At 40.9% G+C, this 17,264-nt stretch overlaps 1 protein-coding gene and 1 non-coding gene across 3 annotated transcripts; both read left to right on the forward strand.

Annotated features, from left to right (window-relative positions):
• The first annotated feature begins 4,370 nt into the window (after positions 1-4,370).
• On the forward strand, positions 4,371-4,443 carry trnav-uac (transfer RNA valine (anticodon UAC)). The gene has a single exon. It is a non-coding gene; the product is annotated as a tRNA-Val (tRNA).
• A 1,834-nt stretch (positions 4,444-6,277) lies between these two features.
• On the forward strand, positions 6,278-17,262 carry cstf2 (cleavage stimulation factor, 3' pre-RNA, subunit 2). 2 transcript variants are annotated; one of them, XM_019278422.2, is made up of 14 exons: positions 6,278-6,441; positions 6,656-6,734; positions 7,700-7,869; positions 7,957-8,093; positions 9,554-9,673; positions 9,760-9,882; positions 10,588-10,717; positions 11,759-11,818; positions 14,733-14,832; positions 15,290-15,489; positions 15,888-16,012; positions 16,382-16,465; positions 16,692-16,835; positions 16,956-17,262. In XM_019278422.2, the coding sequence occupies exons 1-13, from the start codon at positions 6,345-6,347 to the stop codon at positions 16,815-16,817; spliced, it is 1,551 nt and encodes a 516-aa protein (XP_019133967.1). In that variant the 5' UTR covers positions 6,278-6,344; the 3' UTR covers positions 16,818-16,835; positions 16,956-17,262. The 2 variants fall into 2 exon arrangements, with proteins under 2 accessions (XP_019133967.1, XP_019133968.1); XM_019278423.2 differs by lacking the exon at positions 11,759-11,818.
• The last annotated feature ends 2 nt before the right edge of the window (positions 17,263-17,264 follow it).

Here is a 17,264-nt window from a genome sequence, read left to right on the forward strand (position 1 = left end):
TGGAGCAGTGACAGTATAATGAATGGACGACGTATGTGTGGCGTCACACGTGTTTCTGAAGAGCCATTTTGAAGCTCGAAATCTGTGGCTCTGGATGCCGCCATGTTGGCAGTCCTGCCTCCCCCCGCCTCCCAGCTAATCTAAAAATTGCCAAAGACGTGGATCATTTGCAAACCCGAGGCAGGCTGAATGATGCCTGGGGGCTCAAACAAGCCATTTGTAACAGCATCTTCCTGTCAATCAAAACAGCCACGATGTTAATTCTGCATAACTTAATATAATATAAATGAATGAGTTCAATAAAAATTCACCCTCAGTACAGAGAGCAAAACTGTTTTTTGCACCACGCTGTAAACATGTTTATTTTTACTGTGAAGTTGTACATTTTAACATGGGGGCTTATGGAGATTGGCTCGTTCTGTAGCCAGCCTCAAGTGGACGTTTGATAAACTCCATTTTTTTGGCACTTTGGCTTCATTCCACAGCCATGGAGGTTGCTGCTTGAGCAGTACTTGAGATGTTCCTTAAAAGGTCGAATGTGTAAGATTTAGGAGCCTCTATTTACAGAATATTGCAGAAATATAAGTGTTTTTATTTACAGACACTGCAGTTTCCCTTCCACATTCACCATGTTGCACATGTTTCTACGGAAGCCCAGAACAGACAGATGCAACAAAGGCTCTAGATAGGACGCAGTGGATAGTTTCTCTATCATGCTTGGAATAGGAAGGTGAGTGAAGGGGTTTGCAATCTGCAACTACACCGCTAGATACACACTGTCCTTTAACTTTAACTGTCAGAGGCACCACAGAAATCCAGGCCTCTGCAGCCACAGATGCTGGACATTATTTAGGACAGCTTCCTCTGCTAGGAACGGACATTGCTTTCATTGAAACCCAGTTGAAGCCAGAGTGCACGGCTGGATATTGCAGGTACAAGTCATTTCCTGAAACAAAACTTGTTACTCTGGATGATCTACAGGCCTCACTATGAGCAATCATTAGAAATACTTTACTTTCTTGGAACAACCCCTAAAGAAAACTGTTGACAGTGAGATTTGTGGATTATCCTGAGTAACTGGGACACTGCAGCTGAGTTTTTCAAATGTAATTCTCAAACTTTTTAAGCAGCACAAATGAAACTGTATTCACACTGATTCCTCTGGGGTGGCATCAGAAGTGGGTATTTAAAAACACTAGACATTACCTACATGACCAGACATCACTGGGATTTGGGGGAACATGTGTGCATTCTTAGTGCCAGATGTTGTGCCACTGTCTGAAACAGAAAGACGGGTGACAGTCCTCAAGTTGTTTCTACTGTAGAGGAGACAGTTGAGACTGTTGAGAGAAACATGGATACTCCTGATAGAGATAGCTGTTTGTGTCGACTGAGACAGTCCACAGAGGCTCTGCAGGTCAGCTTCTCTGATTTTGGATTTACAAATGTGTGCAAGAAGAAGGCCATCAAAACGGCCTAAAGCATGTAACCGCAAATGGTGTTCCCTGTTAAAACTGGGAACACGCTGCACAGTTTAAAGTCCCACTGTAGCACTGATTTAGTCACGGTGACTAATTGCAAAGAATCTGCACTGTTCTGTACCAAACAAGGCAGGCTACCGTTGATAGTGTGCACACCTTATCTTGTAGTGTGAGGGAGATTAGGAGTGAGAATTTTTCGCCCCCGATTGAAGCTCAGATTATTCGGTGCAGTCATGACTTAAACACATTAGACTTTTATGACCTGTAGTTTCGGGTGCTTTACCACAAATATCTGAATTCACTGCTTGTCGACGACTTTAATCTTGAAAACAGACATGCATTTAAATGTGCAAAGTCTGCCGTTCCACATTCACTTTTGTGCTCGAGACAAATGCAATGGTGACCTGTTCAAAACCTCCACGGGGAGCCTTGAAAATCCTGGTTGGTTTCACTCTATTCCACTGCTGATTTACAGCTAGTAGGTAAAGTAACATGCCAACTTAACAATGAAATACCAAAGGCAAGAAGATGGAATAATGTAATATGTAAGAAATAACTGAAAAGGGGACCTTGGCAACAGATAGAGCCAAACATATTAAATAACTCTACTTTGTCACACCCGATGGACACTGATTTTATTCAAACACCAAAAATAAAAATGTAAAGAAGTGAAATAACATATAGAAATGTTTTCAGCTGACATAGAGACTACTGTTTCTTGAAACAAGCCCAAATATTGTTTAAATATTATCAATGTGGATTTAATTGCCAGAAAATCAAAGAGAACATGTTTTTTTTAGAAACAATTAATCCTTTAAAGGTCCTATGTGAAGAATAAATAAAATATAAAACACCTAATTATGTTTTATGGACAAACTAAATACTGGTTCTAAATAGAGCCTTTTGTGTTTTGTTTTTTTCACACTCAGAAGGATTAATCGGCAACTACACTGCTAGATGCCACTAAATCCTACACACTGGTCCTTTAAGTCATTTATCAAGCTGGTCGTGTGTGAGTTTTATATTGCTGTAATCTTAAGATTCTGGTCTGTTGATCAGACACAATGAGATATTTGAAGATGTTACATTGGGCTTTAGGAAATAGGATAATTAGTCAGATTAATCACTAATGAAAATAATAGTTAGATGCAGCCCAACATGTTTGCCTAGCTACTCATTTTTTAGTTCAAAATGTCTATTTTAAATCCCAAATATTGGACACTGGTAAATAATTATTATTGCTTTCTAAAGTCACCTGCACATATTGCATGTCAGTCAAATTCAGGGCTTGTGGAAGGGATCTAGCTTGTCTTGAATTTTGATCCTGTACACATATGAATCTGCCTTGTCTATTAATTCAGGCCCGCTGTGTTGAAGCCAGGATCAGTGAGAATACAAGCTCTGGATGGCGCTCAAGGTGTGCTATTGTACCCCACATGATAAACAGATGCAGCTGTCATCCCAACATTTTCCAGTGCAGGCTTTATGCCCTTCTCTGACTGGCACCTATGGAAACTGGAGAGCTACAAAACGGCTAAAAATGGAAGGACGATGGTGAGGGCAGACAATTTCAGGAGATGAAGGAGAAGAAAGGCATCACTGATTTCACATCAGTAAACAAGGGAGAGATGGAAATTTAGAGAGACCTTGAACAGAATCTGAAAAGTTGCATGTTTGATGCTCCTTAAGCACTCACTGAATATCTCAAAGCAGAGACTGCCATCATGAATTTGTTCCTAATGATTTGCCTGGTTAAAAGAAAAATAAATAAATATGTTAAAAGGATAATTGTGACTGTGAGTCTTGGATATTTCACACTCTTAACAGATCTATTTGCATTTGATGCAGAGACCACAGTAGAAACACTTGCAGATACAACTGATAGCATCACAGCAAAGGGGCGCTCTGAGAGGCGAACGAGATGAGTGCATTTGCACCTTTTCATGCATACATGATACGGCAGTCACAGAACAAAATAATCTCTTTGAGGAGATGCAGCAGATCTGCAGCTCTGACTTTCTAGTTTGGAGTCTTTATTGTAAGATGACCCTAATAATGACCCAGCATTAAAAAATGTGACCCACTCTATGGGTCATAACACTTGAATTTGAACTGGTGTGGCAACTGTTGATCACCTTCAGAAATTGGTTTAAGATTTACTATACTTTATACTATAGTCATATTGTATTATGCAACTAGTGATGTGAACCACACATCTGTATGTATATATTAGTGTCTAAACTTTAATTTCTCATGTGTTTTGTCTTACTTCATGACAGCTGTGTCTGTGATTTAAGCTGGTTAGACAGTGTCCTGTTTTATGGGAAACGACATATCACCCCAGGTTTTTATTGTTCAGATCACATGTTTGAAGATGCACAGACTATTTCATGCTAGGTGCATAAGATAAGTCAGCTTTTAAACACATAAACTCAAATCCTTACTCCTCAGTGTGTTAGTTGCAGTGCATGCAGTCTGCACAGACGCTCAGATGTAGTGAGATGGGATGAGTCTCGCCCGGCGGGATTATTCCAGGTCATAGCTGGCAGGTCGTTTGCGGGGTGTTAGCTACCAAACGCAAAACGTCCCATCAGGACTCGACTCACAACTAAAGCAGCTAAGACGTAACGCTACGTTTGTATCCAGGCTCGATGACCTACTGGGGGAGTCGGCAGGAAGCTGACCGATATTCGATGTCGCTAAACCGCAGCTCGCAGCCACCAAGCAGTTTAACGTTACAGGAAGGGTTAGTGGATTTCCGTGGACTGTCGAGGTTGTCATTTATTTATTAACACAAAGACAAGCCTGCGCTAGACATCCAGGACATATGAAAGACATCTCGGTATGGTACAGTACATATACTGGGTCTCCTGAGATATGCATTCAGCTGGTTCCATAGTGTAGCGGTTATCACGTCTGCTTTACACGCAGAAGGTCCTGGGTTCGAGCCCCAGTGGAACCAGACTTTTACATATCCTAAAAAATAACACTACTGATCGAGTCAAACTATTAGAATCAAATTTTATTTTTAATTACAGTTACACCTGTAAAATCTAAAACACAAGCTGAAACAACAGCACAGCCACACAAAGATAATAATGTTCATTATTTGATTGACACTGCCAGAGAGGTAGTAATTTAACTATATTTACTATTGAGGCTGTAGTTTGCAGTGGTGTTGACCTGGATTATACATTATATTGACAAGTGTTTCAAAGGTTTTGCCAAACCCATTCACAAACATGAGGGAGGCAGATTTTAATACAACAACAACAACCTCAATAAGAAATATACAGTGAACACCTTAGTGTCAACAAAACTTGAACATTGATCTGTTGTATTGGATTGCATTAAACTGTATATACGCAACCGGTGTGTATTTATTTGTGTTGTAATCTGAAATATCGTGTTGTGTTAAAAGCTATAATTTCTCTTACATGATTATGACTATTTTCACACAATTTGTGTTGAATGCCTCACTTCTCCTTACAACAGGGTGTGTTTTGCTGCTATTTTTCATATCTTAAAGAGTGGTTGCCACTGATGGCAGTCGAAGGCCAAGAACTGGTTGCCAATTACTCAAAATAATTGCCAATGGCAAACTGGCAACCATTACTATCGAGCCCAGTGAGGTTTGGAAGTTTAGAGATAAGATTTAAGACGCTCAAGAGAGCAATGTGTCAAGCAAAAATGCCAAACCTTTGCTACTTCCTGCTATATATGTATGTATGTATGTATGTATGTTTAGTTAGGAGCAGTGCTAATAATCAGATATCCCTTTCAGATATTTATCACACTGATAGTATAAGTGTGGAATCTGCTAACTTTTGCTGCTGTGTGCTCTCTCCATGTGACTGGTGTTTCTACAGTGAATGTGATCTATGAAATAGTACTATTATTTATTATTATTATTAAGTATTTTTCAAAAGCACTCAGATAAAATAATATATACCCATATGACAGACTTCTAACTCGTTGTGGAAAAGATAATTGCATGGTGCTACATGCCCAGATCCATCATTTATATTCTGCAACAGCCTCCCATTCAGACTTCAAATATTATGTTGATGCAGTATCTCTGTTTTTTTCTGAGTTGTACCTTGATTATATTTTAATACAAAAACAAATTGTTAGATGGAGAACTAAAGCTTTTTAAAAATCATAGTTTTATAAATTCCTTGAAATAGCATTAATTTATCCATCATCCTTGTATAAGCCACACTCTAAATGCATCAATTAATAATCACAATTAACCAGAACAGGGAACAGGTGTACGTGATTATCCAATCAGCCACCATATTTTATACTTGACTACAGGTTCACTACATGTACATTCAGCTAAACATGAGGGACAGTCCAATTCATGTCAATGTATGGATAACCAGATCATAAATTCAGTGTTGGTTGATATTAATGACCTAATTTACGCCTGTCTGGTCTCACCTGTGTATCCTAATGGCTGACTAAGCAATCCAGAGATGAGTTCCTAATTACTCACCTATTAGTTCTAAAGAGATAATTATCAGTTAAAATGTCATATTATATTTGTCTGTCACAATGCTGGGAGGAGGTCCAAACCTAAATACGTAGCAAACTTAACAGCGGACAACAGCGCCATCTATTTACCCTGTCTGTTCTCCAGAGAAGCCCGCTTTCATACATTTATTACTCATTGTTATTTAATTAATAAAGACAACAACAACAACAAAAACCACGGTTAGTAGCAGTAACTGTAAACGGTCAAGAGGCTTGTAAAGGTCACACTGTTAGTGTTTGGACGTGGCCCTTTTCCTCCGACAAACGGAAGTCGTCTCATTCAAATACTCCGAGCAGGTGTCACGTTCATTTGTGTCCCTCCCCAAAATGGCGAACGTAGCTGCCGCCGCGGCTGCTGCCGCCGCTGCCGCCGCCGCCGCGAGCAGAGACCCGGCCGTTGACCGGTCGTTACGGTCGGTGTTCGGTAAGTTGGCGTCAACGGTCACCGCGCGTTCTGTTCGACGGGCGGAGGAAGCAACGGCTGATGAGTTAACGGTTGCTAACGCGGGGATAGCCTTGGCTAATGTTGCCGTTAGCTCGGCAACGAGGGAACGGACAGAAAATGTTTTTATTTATTTATTTATTTATTTATTTATTTATTTATTTATTTATAAGTTGATCTTCTCTCGTTGTTTCAGTGGGGAACATCCCGTATGAAGCCACAGAGGAACAGCTCAAAGACATCTTCTCTGAAGTCGGGCTCGTTGTCAGCTTCAGGTGAGTCAACTTATTGTGTTGAAGTCACTGTGTGCACAGACTTTACAGACATGTAACTAATGTGAAATATGTCAGAGATGATCATATGTTACAGATTCTGGCTTTATTGCCATTTGCACCTCTGTACACTTCTTTAAAAAAGCCTGGCTTTGACCTAAGGTGCCTGTTACTTTTATCCAGGGTTCCCACGGGTGCTTGAATTCCTTGAAAATGCTTGAATTTCAATTCAGTGTTTTCAAGGTTGTGAAAATGCTTGAATTTTTTGTGAAGTGCTTGAAAATGCTTGAAATTTGTGTGATGTCTATTTGTCACTGTTAATGCGCTATGGTAGTTACACAATACACCGCTCACAAGCTGAGAATACAAGCCAATTCACAATTAGTTAAAAATCAAAACAGTCAATCTACCACCATATGAAATAATGCTAATTAGACCCATATTATTATGCCATACAGTGGCACCGCTGTGCTTCCCATGACCATCATGGCAAACACAACTAGTAGGCTACCTATTTAAAGGTGCTGGAAAAATGGAAAAAATGGAAAAACTGGTGCTTGAAGGTGCTTGAAAAGTGCTTGAATTTGTTCATGAAAAAGGTGTGGGAACCCTGTTTATCTCTGGTGCTTATTCACTGTACAGGTCTTATCTGTTCTTAAATGATGCTTTCTACCCTATAGGTCTTAATTTACTTCTTATCTGTTTCGTTGTTGTAGTTTTATGCTTTTTACTCTTCTTCTAATCTCTAGTTTTTCATGCAACTGCTCTGTTGCCTTAAGGACTGTTCGTTTTTTATCTATTTCTGTTTTTACTCTGTGAAACACTTTGGGCTACGATTAGTTGAATCAATAAAGTTGAATTTGTTCTAGTGTCGTTGGTGCATGACAAACGTTCTCTAAATATAAACACTTAACAATGTAAATGTATATACAGCTGTGCAGTGATAATGATCGTATCTGTGTTTTCAGGTTGGTGTATGACAGGGAGACAGGAAAGCCAAAGGGATATGGTTTCTGTGAGTACCAGGACCAGGAGACGGCCCTCAGTGCCATGAGGAACCTGAACGGGAGAGAGTTCAGCGGTCGGGCCCTTCGTGTTGACAACGCAGCCAGTGAGAAAAACAAGGAAGAGCTCAAAAGTAAGCATTTATTTCCTCTTTGGGATTGTTTAAAACCGAGGTGCTGGATTTGATTTGATTTGAAAGACACTGTTTCTTTACGTACAGGTTTGGGAACAGGAGCCCCCATCATCGAGTCTCCTTATGGTGACACCATCCAGCCGCAGGAAGCGCCAGAGTCCATCAGCAGAGCTGTGGCCAGTCTGCCACCTGAGCAGATGTTTGAACTTATGAAACAGATGAAGGTAGGTCGGTATTGACAGTATGAACAGTTTTGAATTATACTTTTTGTAGTTGCCCATTGACCCCTATGAAATCAACGCGTTCAGTGACGTTGTTTGATCTGAGTAAAACCTGATCTTGTTATACTTTACTTTTCCGAGCCCATAATTGCTGTCTAAAAATCTCACAGAGGTCAGTGACAAGTTGGATTATTTTTTCTGTGCTTCAGATTTATGATAAAATGCATTTGTACTTTTTTTCTCATGGTGTGTAGATCATGGTTCCCACGAGTCCTTGAAATCTTTGAAAGTTTGAATTCGATGTAAGAACAAAAATTATATATTTTTCCGTATTGTTTTTTTATACGGTAGTAAATTGTTACATGAGTAATTCTCAGCGTTGTAGCATAGAGTCCGTGTCTCTATGCCACGGTGAGTCTTTACATTTGAGGGAATTGGAAAGTCCTTGAAAAGTCCTTGAATTTGATGCTCAAAAAGGCGTGTAGAACCATCATTAATCTTCAATGCGGTGTTGTGAAAAGGGAAATGTGCAGTACTTATGTATTAGATTCTAATGCGAGCCTTTGACAGGCTGATTAATGTAAGTGTTACAGTTCTTGGCTCCGGACTGAAAGGGTTAATGGGCAGTTATGACGCCAAGTATTATGGATCGATGTCTGGAACTGGTGCATCGTGGCATTTATGTATCATTCTGGTGGATTTATGCTCAGATATTTGTGGTAGAGTCTCCTGTAATAGGGCAGCAGATATAGTGTCTGGCATAGAGTTTTGTTGCTAGTTGGCTTCTGCTATTGCTCTTAAGACCGCCAAAATAAAAGTAGATCCTGTCAAAAGTTTCAAACCAAAATGTGATGGAACATACTGACTGCTGTAAACTTTTACATAGTGCAATGTCCCAACGTTGAAACTGAAGAAATGTCAGATATTTGAGGAAGTATTATAGTTTTATCAGAAGTCATGTTCTCAGACTAATTTGCTGTTTACTCGCTTTAGTCCGCCAAAAAAAAAAAGACGGTGACAAATGTTGCACTCAACTTGAGTCCCTTTCACGATGACGACTGTATGCAGATGTTCTCCCTTCCCTTTAACAAGAGGCTGTGCTCTACAGTCTATCTGCCAGAGAAGCCTTATCTTTGCACATCTGGCAGTCTGCTTCATTAAAGTCAAAGAAACGCCACGCTGTAGACATTTTTACCCCGACTGGAGGAGTGTTCTGTTGCACCAAAGCTCGTGTCAGTTGGACGGCTCCATATGCTGATCCGTGCGAGTGTTTGGGCTGAGATCCTGATACCACAGATATCGTTGCACGTCTTCTGTTTAATGTGTTGTGCTGATGCAGCAGCTTTGGTTGCGGACATGAATCTGAGTTATAAGTAGTAGCAAAAACTACTAACAAAGTTTTTTTTTTTTCCCCTGCCCAAGTGTGGATTTTCATGCAGTCTATTTCTGATTTCTCTCTCCAGCTGTGCGTGCAGAACAGTCCGCAGGAGGCGAGGAACATGCTGCTGCAGAACCCTCAGCTGGCCTACGCTCTGCTGCAGGCACAAGTGGTCATGCGGATTGTTGACCCCGAGATAGCCTTGGTGAGAGAATCGAGAGTCAAATCTCATCAAATCAGCTAGTTAGTCTTTTTTTTTTTAATATTCCTTTCCATAAACTCCATTCATAGAAAATGCTCCACCGTCAAACTTCAGTCCCGTCTCTGATTCCCAGCGGGCAGGGTGGAGGAGCGCCACCGGTCAATCCACCTCCCGCGCAGCCAAGCGCTCCAGTGTCTCAGCCGCAGCCTGTGGTAAGTAAAACAGTTTCTAACTTCTTCTGTTCAACAAAACAATCCAGCACTCCACCCTAAAAAAAGGATGTGACGTCACGGCTCTTAACGTGGGTATAAATAAATATTGATGAAAATGGTGTTTGCGAGCGATGCCATTGTTTTGTAATCAGGCTGGAGATCTCGCTGAAACAGGAAATGTAAGCTTGATTTAGTCGCTTTTGCAGGCCCCAAAAAGAAGTGAGGAGATGTAATGTGTAATGTGACCGTACCTTGACATGTTTGTGTATAGAGGGTTTAAAGACAGAGGGTGTTGTACATGATCTATTAATTGAATTGACATCAGTAAGTGATGAAAGTTTACAACTTAACTAACAACCAAAAAGGGCACATTTTCATTGGCTACCTGTAGTAGCCAATGCTTGCCTACAAAGTAGTCTCAAAGTGGTTCTGCTCCCACCTACTTGAATACAGGTCACCTCCCCCAATGAACCACGGCTGGCTCTGCCACCCGTTTGCTCAGGGCAATCCAAAGTGTCAGCTGAAGTGTCAGCTAAATGAATGTAATGAGAAATATTCCATCTTCTAAGTGGGGAAAAAAAGCAGGATAACAAAATGTTAAATTTAAGAACAATAACATTAATAACATTTTAGATTCATTCTGTAAAAATGATTGTAGTCAAATAACAAATGTTTTGTTATTTATTTTTATTTTGTCATAAACAGCCTGGGATGCACGTTAATGGAGCTCCTCAAATGATGCAGCCCCCCAACATGGGTGTTGTCCCCGGACCAATGCCTGTGCCAGGACCGGGACCAGGACCGGGACAAGGACCAGTACCAGTTGGACCTCCAGGTAATCGTCAAACTGTGTGCACTCCTGCATGACCAACTGAAGCGGCTGTGGTAGCATCGCCCCTTATGTTCCAAATATTGATTTATGAGGTCATTGATGGGTAATGTGAGAAGAGACTGTTTCATTGTGCAGACTGAGCTCCGTGCTGATTACTTACCAAATCTTTTATTATTCTACTCCATTATTATGGTGGCAGCATCTGCAACCAAAATCTTGCGTGTCTCTAATTCTGTAGTTGTTTTTGGGGATATTTTTGAATGTGTCTCTGTTGTAATTTGCCCTCCTTTTGATGTTTCACTAATAAGATGTGCACATTTCTTCAAACATTATAGGGTAAGGTTTTTGTTATTTTTGACAAACAGGTCTGCAGTTTTTAACGAGAAAGCAAAAGTGTAAATTTTAAAACCTTTTAAAATTAGTTAAAAATTCAATAATCTGTAAAGTTAGGGATATTTCACTCATCAGAGTGAGTATAAATATGTTTATAACTCGTATGCCACACACTGAGTGCACTAAAAACAGGTCAATCTTGTATTTGCTGAAGCAAACAAAGCTAGAAATGCATTTTCGTCAGTGCAACTGCAATAATGTGAAGTTGTTTTAGCAGTTCTGTGTGTAAAAATATATATTTTTTGGCCCCAACTATAACTGCTATGTCACACATTGCCAGTGATTTGTGTAAAATGAATTAATGTCCTTAGCTCGTCTTCGCTCAAAGCTTTGCACGTGTCATAGCTCACTGGCATCACTAGGTGTCACCAGAGCCTTGTAATTAGTCAAGGTGAGCGGCACGGTATAATCTTCTTGACTCTTGAGCATTTTTTAATCCTCCCTAAAGGTTTAGCATTTAGTTCTCTGTGTGTCTGTTCAGGTAACACATATACTAAAGTTTAGTTCTTACCTCTTCCCTCCTTTGTGTCTTTATGTGTGTGTGTGTGGATACAGTAATATCACGAGCGCTTCTAAATGCTCCTAAAGTGCTGCTTTGCTCTCTTGAGTTTTTGTGTCTCTTGTTCTTTTTTACTTTTAATGCTGGCTCAGGAAACCTTCAGCATTCTCCCACAGGATCGTCTGGGCAAGCTGCTATCGAGCGGCCTCAAGGTATCACTGTACTCCTTCAGTTCTCCAGTCAGATCATAGGACTGCTGTGGAGAGGCCACTGTCCAAATATATACAGCTTACATTTAGAGAGAGCTCTGTACCATTTGTCAAACTGCACGTCCACTCTAAGCAAACTTGAACCCTGTTGCCTTTACATTCAGCAGTTAAAGAAGTTATTAACTCTGTTTGTGTAGTATGACCTACGTGCCTTAGTGCCACATCATTAGGGTGGCAACAGATACAGGTTTGGGGCGGGGACCAGGAGAAAGAGTTAATGTGAGTCAAACTGTATATATAGTTCACAGAATGAATTGTGTGATATTCATTACAAATGTGCGAACATAACCAATTCAAACCCAATATCAGCAAGTATTTTGAATCTGAATGGAAACTCTTAATACTTGTTTAAATGCATCATGTACATAAGACCCTAAATAACAGCGTATCTTAACATCTAGCTTATCTTCTCTTTAAGTTTATCTAAGATGTTTTTCCAAAAACAGAATAAATGCTCCACATAATCTGAACATATGTCAAAAAGGAAAACAAACAAAAGTAATGCTACTAAATAAAATAAAGTGAAAAGGGGTCAGGATTAGATCAGCAGCTACTATGGATAAAATAACATGCAGCATATACAGCATCCATATGCTGCATGTCACAAAGATCACTCTTCTAGTCGGACTGCATTGTTCAGCTTGATGGCTCTTTATGCAAAACAGGACTTAAGGTGCATGGCTGGATGATTTACAGGGCTCATCAGCTCAGCACAACAGGGTGTCCCCTGTGTTTGGCTCTGGTTGATTGTCTTGTATTGTCAAGGGAATGTTCAGGTGTTAGGTTTGATGTGGAGGCAGTGCATCTGAGCCAATCAGAACCACTTTTATGAGCCAGGTATGTGTACACACATAAGGAAGTTGAAAACCGATATAGACATGAATCCAGCTAGAGTGCAGAATAAGATAAAATAAATCTCTTTATATGACAGATTGTTTTTATGTACATGAGGTACGTGGAACTTACAGCATGAACAGGTAGGTCTAGTGAGTGTCGAGGATTGTTCCTGACACTGTTCATCAGTGTGATGGTCTTTGAGAACAAACGTAACACAGGTTAAGGAGCTTAGTCCTGGTCCTGTAGTAGAATACAATAATTTTGCATCTGAATTGCTGGATCTGAAACAAGAAAACATTTTTGCATGCTGATAGGTGTGCTGCATTTTTAACATCATGAACCTGTTTTGGAACCTGCTTTGTCTTTTTGCTTGTTTTCTGCTGATGCTCTGCATGTGCTCATCTCATCTGACAGAAGACAAATTGCATTAAAATCCCGCTGTTGCGATTGAATTACTTTGAGTCTCCGCTGGGGGCTCAGAGTTTGTAGTTTAGGAAAGTTGTTCGTATCGATTCATAACTCATTGATTCAGACTGACGGATGTGAACCACAGGAGGTCTCCTGTTGTTAAAGACCCTTTCCTAGACGAATTTGAATCAGTTAGCCATGGGTGTGATGCCTCTCCTCCACACCTGCGTGCTTTCAGACATCATGGTGTACTCCACCTGTACTGCATGTTTTGTTTAGCAAGTAAGGGTGTACTCCACCTGTACTGCATGTTTTGTTTAGCAAGTAAGTCTGAAAATGCAGCTGATGGATTGCAAAACTCCTTTTTTGACCTAATTTAAACCAACATATTTTGATTTTTAAAGCATTTACAACATCAACAACCTATGACTGCGTTGCCAGGATGAAGAGAACTCTGAGAATCTGACATGAAACGTCAACGTACTTTCTCTCAAGACGAAGAGTTGGTTCATAATGACACAAAATCACAGAGTATTTGTACTTACTTACTTTGAAATACCAAGTTACTTTCTCAGCTGCTCTTTTGCTGTGCTCTTGTTCAGTGTTTGTCAGCACCAGTTGTCAAAAATCTATTTAAAAAAAAGTCAATTTCTTGCTATTTTTCCACATTGTAGTTCCACTCACAATAGGATTAACAGCAGCAACCCCACGTGTCCTTTTACACCATCAATTTCTCCTAGTTCCCCTTTTTAACCAGCCCTCTGGGCTCTTCTCCCAGTCAGCTGTTCCCAGTATGACACAACGCACTGAAATCTAGTTTAAAAAGCTCCAGTGTGCCATTTATTTTATTTTTTTATTTTTTTCTTTATCACCCATCTTCCTCAAATCTGTAAATTCTAAATCAGCCGAACCGACGGAATATTTAAAAATTCGCCAAGCGCAAATAAACATCGCATCTTACTGACATGTTAAATGAGCCACATTCACACTACATTTATTTCGATTAAGGTGAGACTGCATCACGGTGGCTCCATTCTACCAGCCATTTAGCTGTAATATAGCATGAAGCAATTCAATTAACAATGAGCCTCCTTGTGCAGCAAAGCTTGTACGGAGGTGTCACATTTAGTATTTTGTAACTCGGTCGAAGGTTTGAGGAAATAAATGTTTTCCGGTCAGTGTTATGTACAAATCTATGGCTGCCTGATCGTTTTGCTCTGAGTTGCATCACTGTAGATAGTCATCTGTGGTCACACTGACACACCCATTGTACGTGATCCTCTCTCCGCATGCTTCCCGTCATGATGTTCTTGTGGCTAAATGACACCAGTGGAGTTACAGGACAAAAGTATGACAATATTCTCAAAGGTCACACCTGTGTCTGTTTGAGAATAGATGTGTTGTGAACCTATACTCTCCCTCTTAATTGTGATCAGAGCCCACGATGTTTAATTGTTGTGTCTGAATTGCGTACGTGTGCGTGGGTCGGGGTTTTCCTTGCCTGGAATTTCAGCCCTATTCATAGTCGCAACCTTTTGTTTGTCATGAATCATCACCAGGCCTTAGGGTGTAGTGTTTTTGTGCGGTTGAATGTATGATTCTCTCCCCTCAGGACCAGGCGGGATCCCCCCCAGAGGCCTGCTTGGAGACGGTCCTAATGATCCCAGAGGAGGAACTCTGCTGTCTGTCACTGGAGAGGTCATAGATCCCAAGTAAGATTGGACTATCTTTAATAATAGAACAGGTTTTAGAGGAGTGTCCATTCAAGTTATAATCCTAACTTTTCTGGTGGAAAAACATTCCACGATCAATCAGTGGTTTACTTTCTCAATCAACACATGTTACCTTTCCAGATCTGTGACTCCAAACTTTAGGCTTTTAAGAAGTTTTAATTGACTTGAGTCTGATTCGTAGCTGGTGACTAGCCTTTCACAGTCCAACTCTGCTGTGAAGAAAGCAGGAAGAAGCCAAGCTTATTATTTCTCCTCTGTGTCATTGACATAAAAACAACCTCTCTATGAACTATTTGCTGCAACCCGAGCTTACCTACACACTTTAGGACTGACTGAAGTAATCTACACCTTGTCTGCATTTTTGTGGGTGTGGTTGAGCTGTGGCCAAAAAGAACTGACTATTTAATTGCCCTCATTTGTGTCTGCGTGTATTTAGCCGGGGTTACATGGGAGCTCCACCGCCACACCAAGCCCCACCTGTACACATGACCCAAATGGCGAGTGGCCCCCCTCCGGATATGAGAGGACCTCCAATGGACATGAGGGGCCCGCCCATGGGTGAACCACGGAACATGATCGTTGACCCCAGAGGGCCCCCGATGATGGAGCCGCGGGGACCCCCGATGGAAACCAGAGGTAGCCGCTCTGCTTGTATCGATCGCGTGCACGTATTTAGTTTGGAACAGATTTTCTTCCTCGTCTAGCAGATAAGCCAAATGTAATTTCGCCAAACAAAAGTCTTTTGTCCTAACGTGAGATTCTTGGAGGATAAGAACTTTTTTTCCCTTGCTGCTATGGTTACACTTTAACAGTTCACATTTCCTTCTGTTTAACACTTCCTTCTTTTAGGTCATCCATGCGGGTCGACCTCAAACACCTTTTGTGGATTTGAATGTTACTGTTTTTTGTGATGATAATCTTGATTTCACTTGAAACGGCGTGAGTCACATTTAAACAGAACTGTCCTTTTTACAAAGTGGACGCACACTCAGCGAGGCGTGAATGGTTCAGCATGGCTTTGTTTCTTTCTGCAGGTCGTGACCCGAGGGCGATGGACACCCGTGGGCCAGTGACAGGGCAGAGGGTTCCCATGGCAACAGGGATGCCAGGCCCCGTTCCTCATAGCATGGGTCAGACTGCACCTCCACCTGCGAGACCGGTAATTTAGTGTGTTTGTGTTGTTTGTGTTTCTATCCCAGCCACCTAGAGTCTTCCTTTTTGTTAGGAAACGAGCAACACACTTTAAGCACCATGTACACAAAATCATCTTAAGACTTATTGTTTTCGTGGAATATGCAGACCTGAATTTAATATAACATGTAAAGAAGGAGCTCCTCTCCTTTGACTCATCAATTAGACGTCTAAATACAGATTAAATAAATATTTACTTCACATTACTTTAAGAAAAAAAATCATGCAAGTGTGACTTGATGGAAGGAAGATGCAAAAGAAATCAGTGCTATCTGCTCAAATTCAAATCATGATCTCACAATAAACAATGAGAGCTAACAGTATTTCTGTCCTGCAGGGTCCTGGTATTGGTGGCGTTCCTCCATCAGGTGGAGGTTTTAGTCCGGGGCAGAGTCAGGTATCCACACAAGACCAAGAGAAGGTGGGTTTAAAAGTGACTGACCTTTTACATCTGCTGCACGATAACGCAAACAGACAGGCTTTGTTCCGTCTGTCTGCAGCTTGTTGACTGATGTTGTTACCTGAGGGGGAATGCGTGCGTCGTTTCGTTATCAGCAATACCATTAAACATTACCTGAGACACCTCAGAAGCACTTGTTTTTCCACTTTGAAGGCAGAAAGCATGTCGTTATTTTCGTCCTCTTCAGGCCGCGCTGATCATGCAGGTGCTGCAGCTGACACCAGAACAGATCGCCATGTTGCCCCCGGAGCAGCGGCAGAGCATCCTCATCCTCAAAGAGCAGATTCAGAAGACCGCAGGCGGAGCGCCTTGACAACCCGACTGAAAAAAGGTTTCAGGTTTTATCTTATTTTCCTAACATCACCAGTCTCCATCGCTGCTGGAAATTCCAATTTTGAAGCTCATGGAGCAACTCTCTATTTCTGACATGACTCTGCTCTTCATCCTTCAGGACTCTTAGACTGCTCCAACATGTCACCTTCAACTCAGAAGACGTCTCATAAGTTTGGAATATTGTATAGTTTTTTTTAAATCATATTGTCTGTTTTCTGTATGAAAGAGTGAGGGTCAGTGCTTGTGGATTCAAAAATAAGTGAAACTTCTGAGAGGATGACTGCAATGAATGCAGGACAGATTTGAAGAAATAACAGTTGTCATGAGGTTTCATCCTTTGGCTCCGAAGCGGACAGTTTTTATGTTACCGACTCTGGAAAACGTTTGTTTGGATGTTGTTTTGTCAATAAAACAAAAGAAAAATACA

Source organism: Larimichthys crocea, chromosome I (genome assembly GCF_000972845.2).
Source record: "Larimichthys crocea isolate SSNF chromosome I, L_crocea_2.0, whole genome shotgun sequence".
Taxonomy (NCBI): Eukaryota; Metazoa; Chordata; class Actinopteri; family Sciaenidae; genus Larimichthys; species Larimichthys crocea.

What these genes read in the sequence shown, in the direction of transcription:
- cstf2 (XM_019278422.2), top strand. Translation starts at nt 6,345, where the DNA reads ATGGCGAACGTAGCTGCCGCCGCGGCTGCTGCCGCCGCTGCCGCCGCC. An exon ending in AAACAAGGAAGAGCTCAAAA is followed by an intron (nt 7,870 to 7,956) that starts GTAAGCATTTAT and finishes CTTTACGTACAG; the next exon opens with GTTTGGGAACAGGAGCCCCC. An exon ending in GGAGAGGTCATAGATCCCAA is followed by an intron (nt 14,833 to 15,289) that starts GTAAGATTGGAC and finishes GCGTGTATTTAG; the next exon opens with CCGGGGTTACATGGGAGCTC.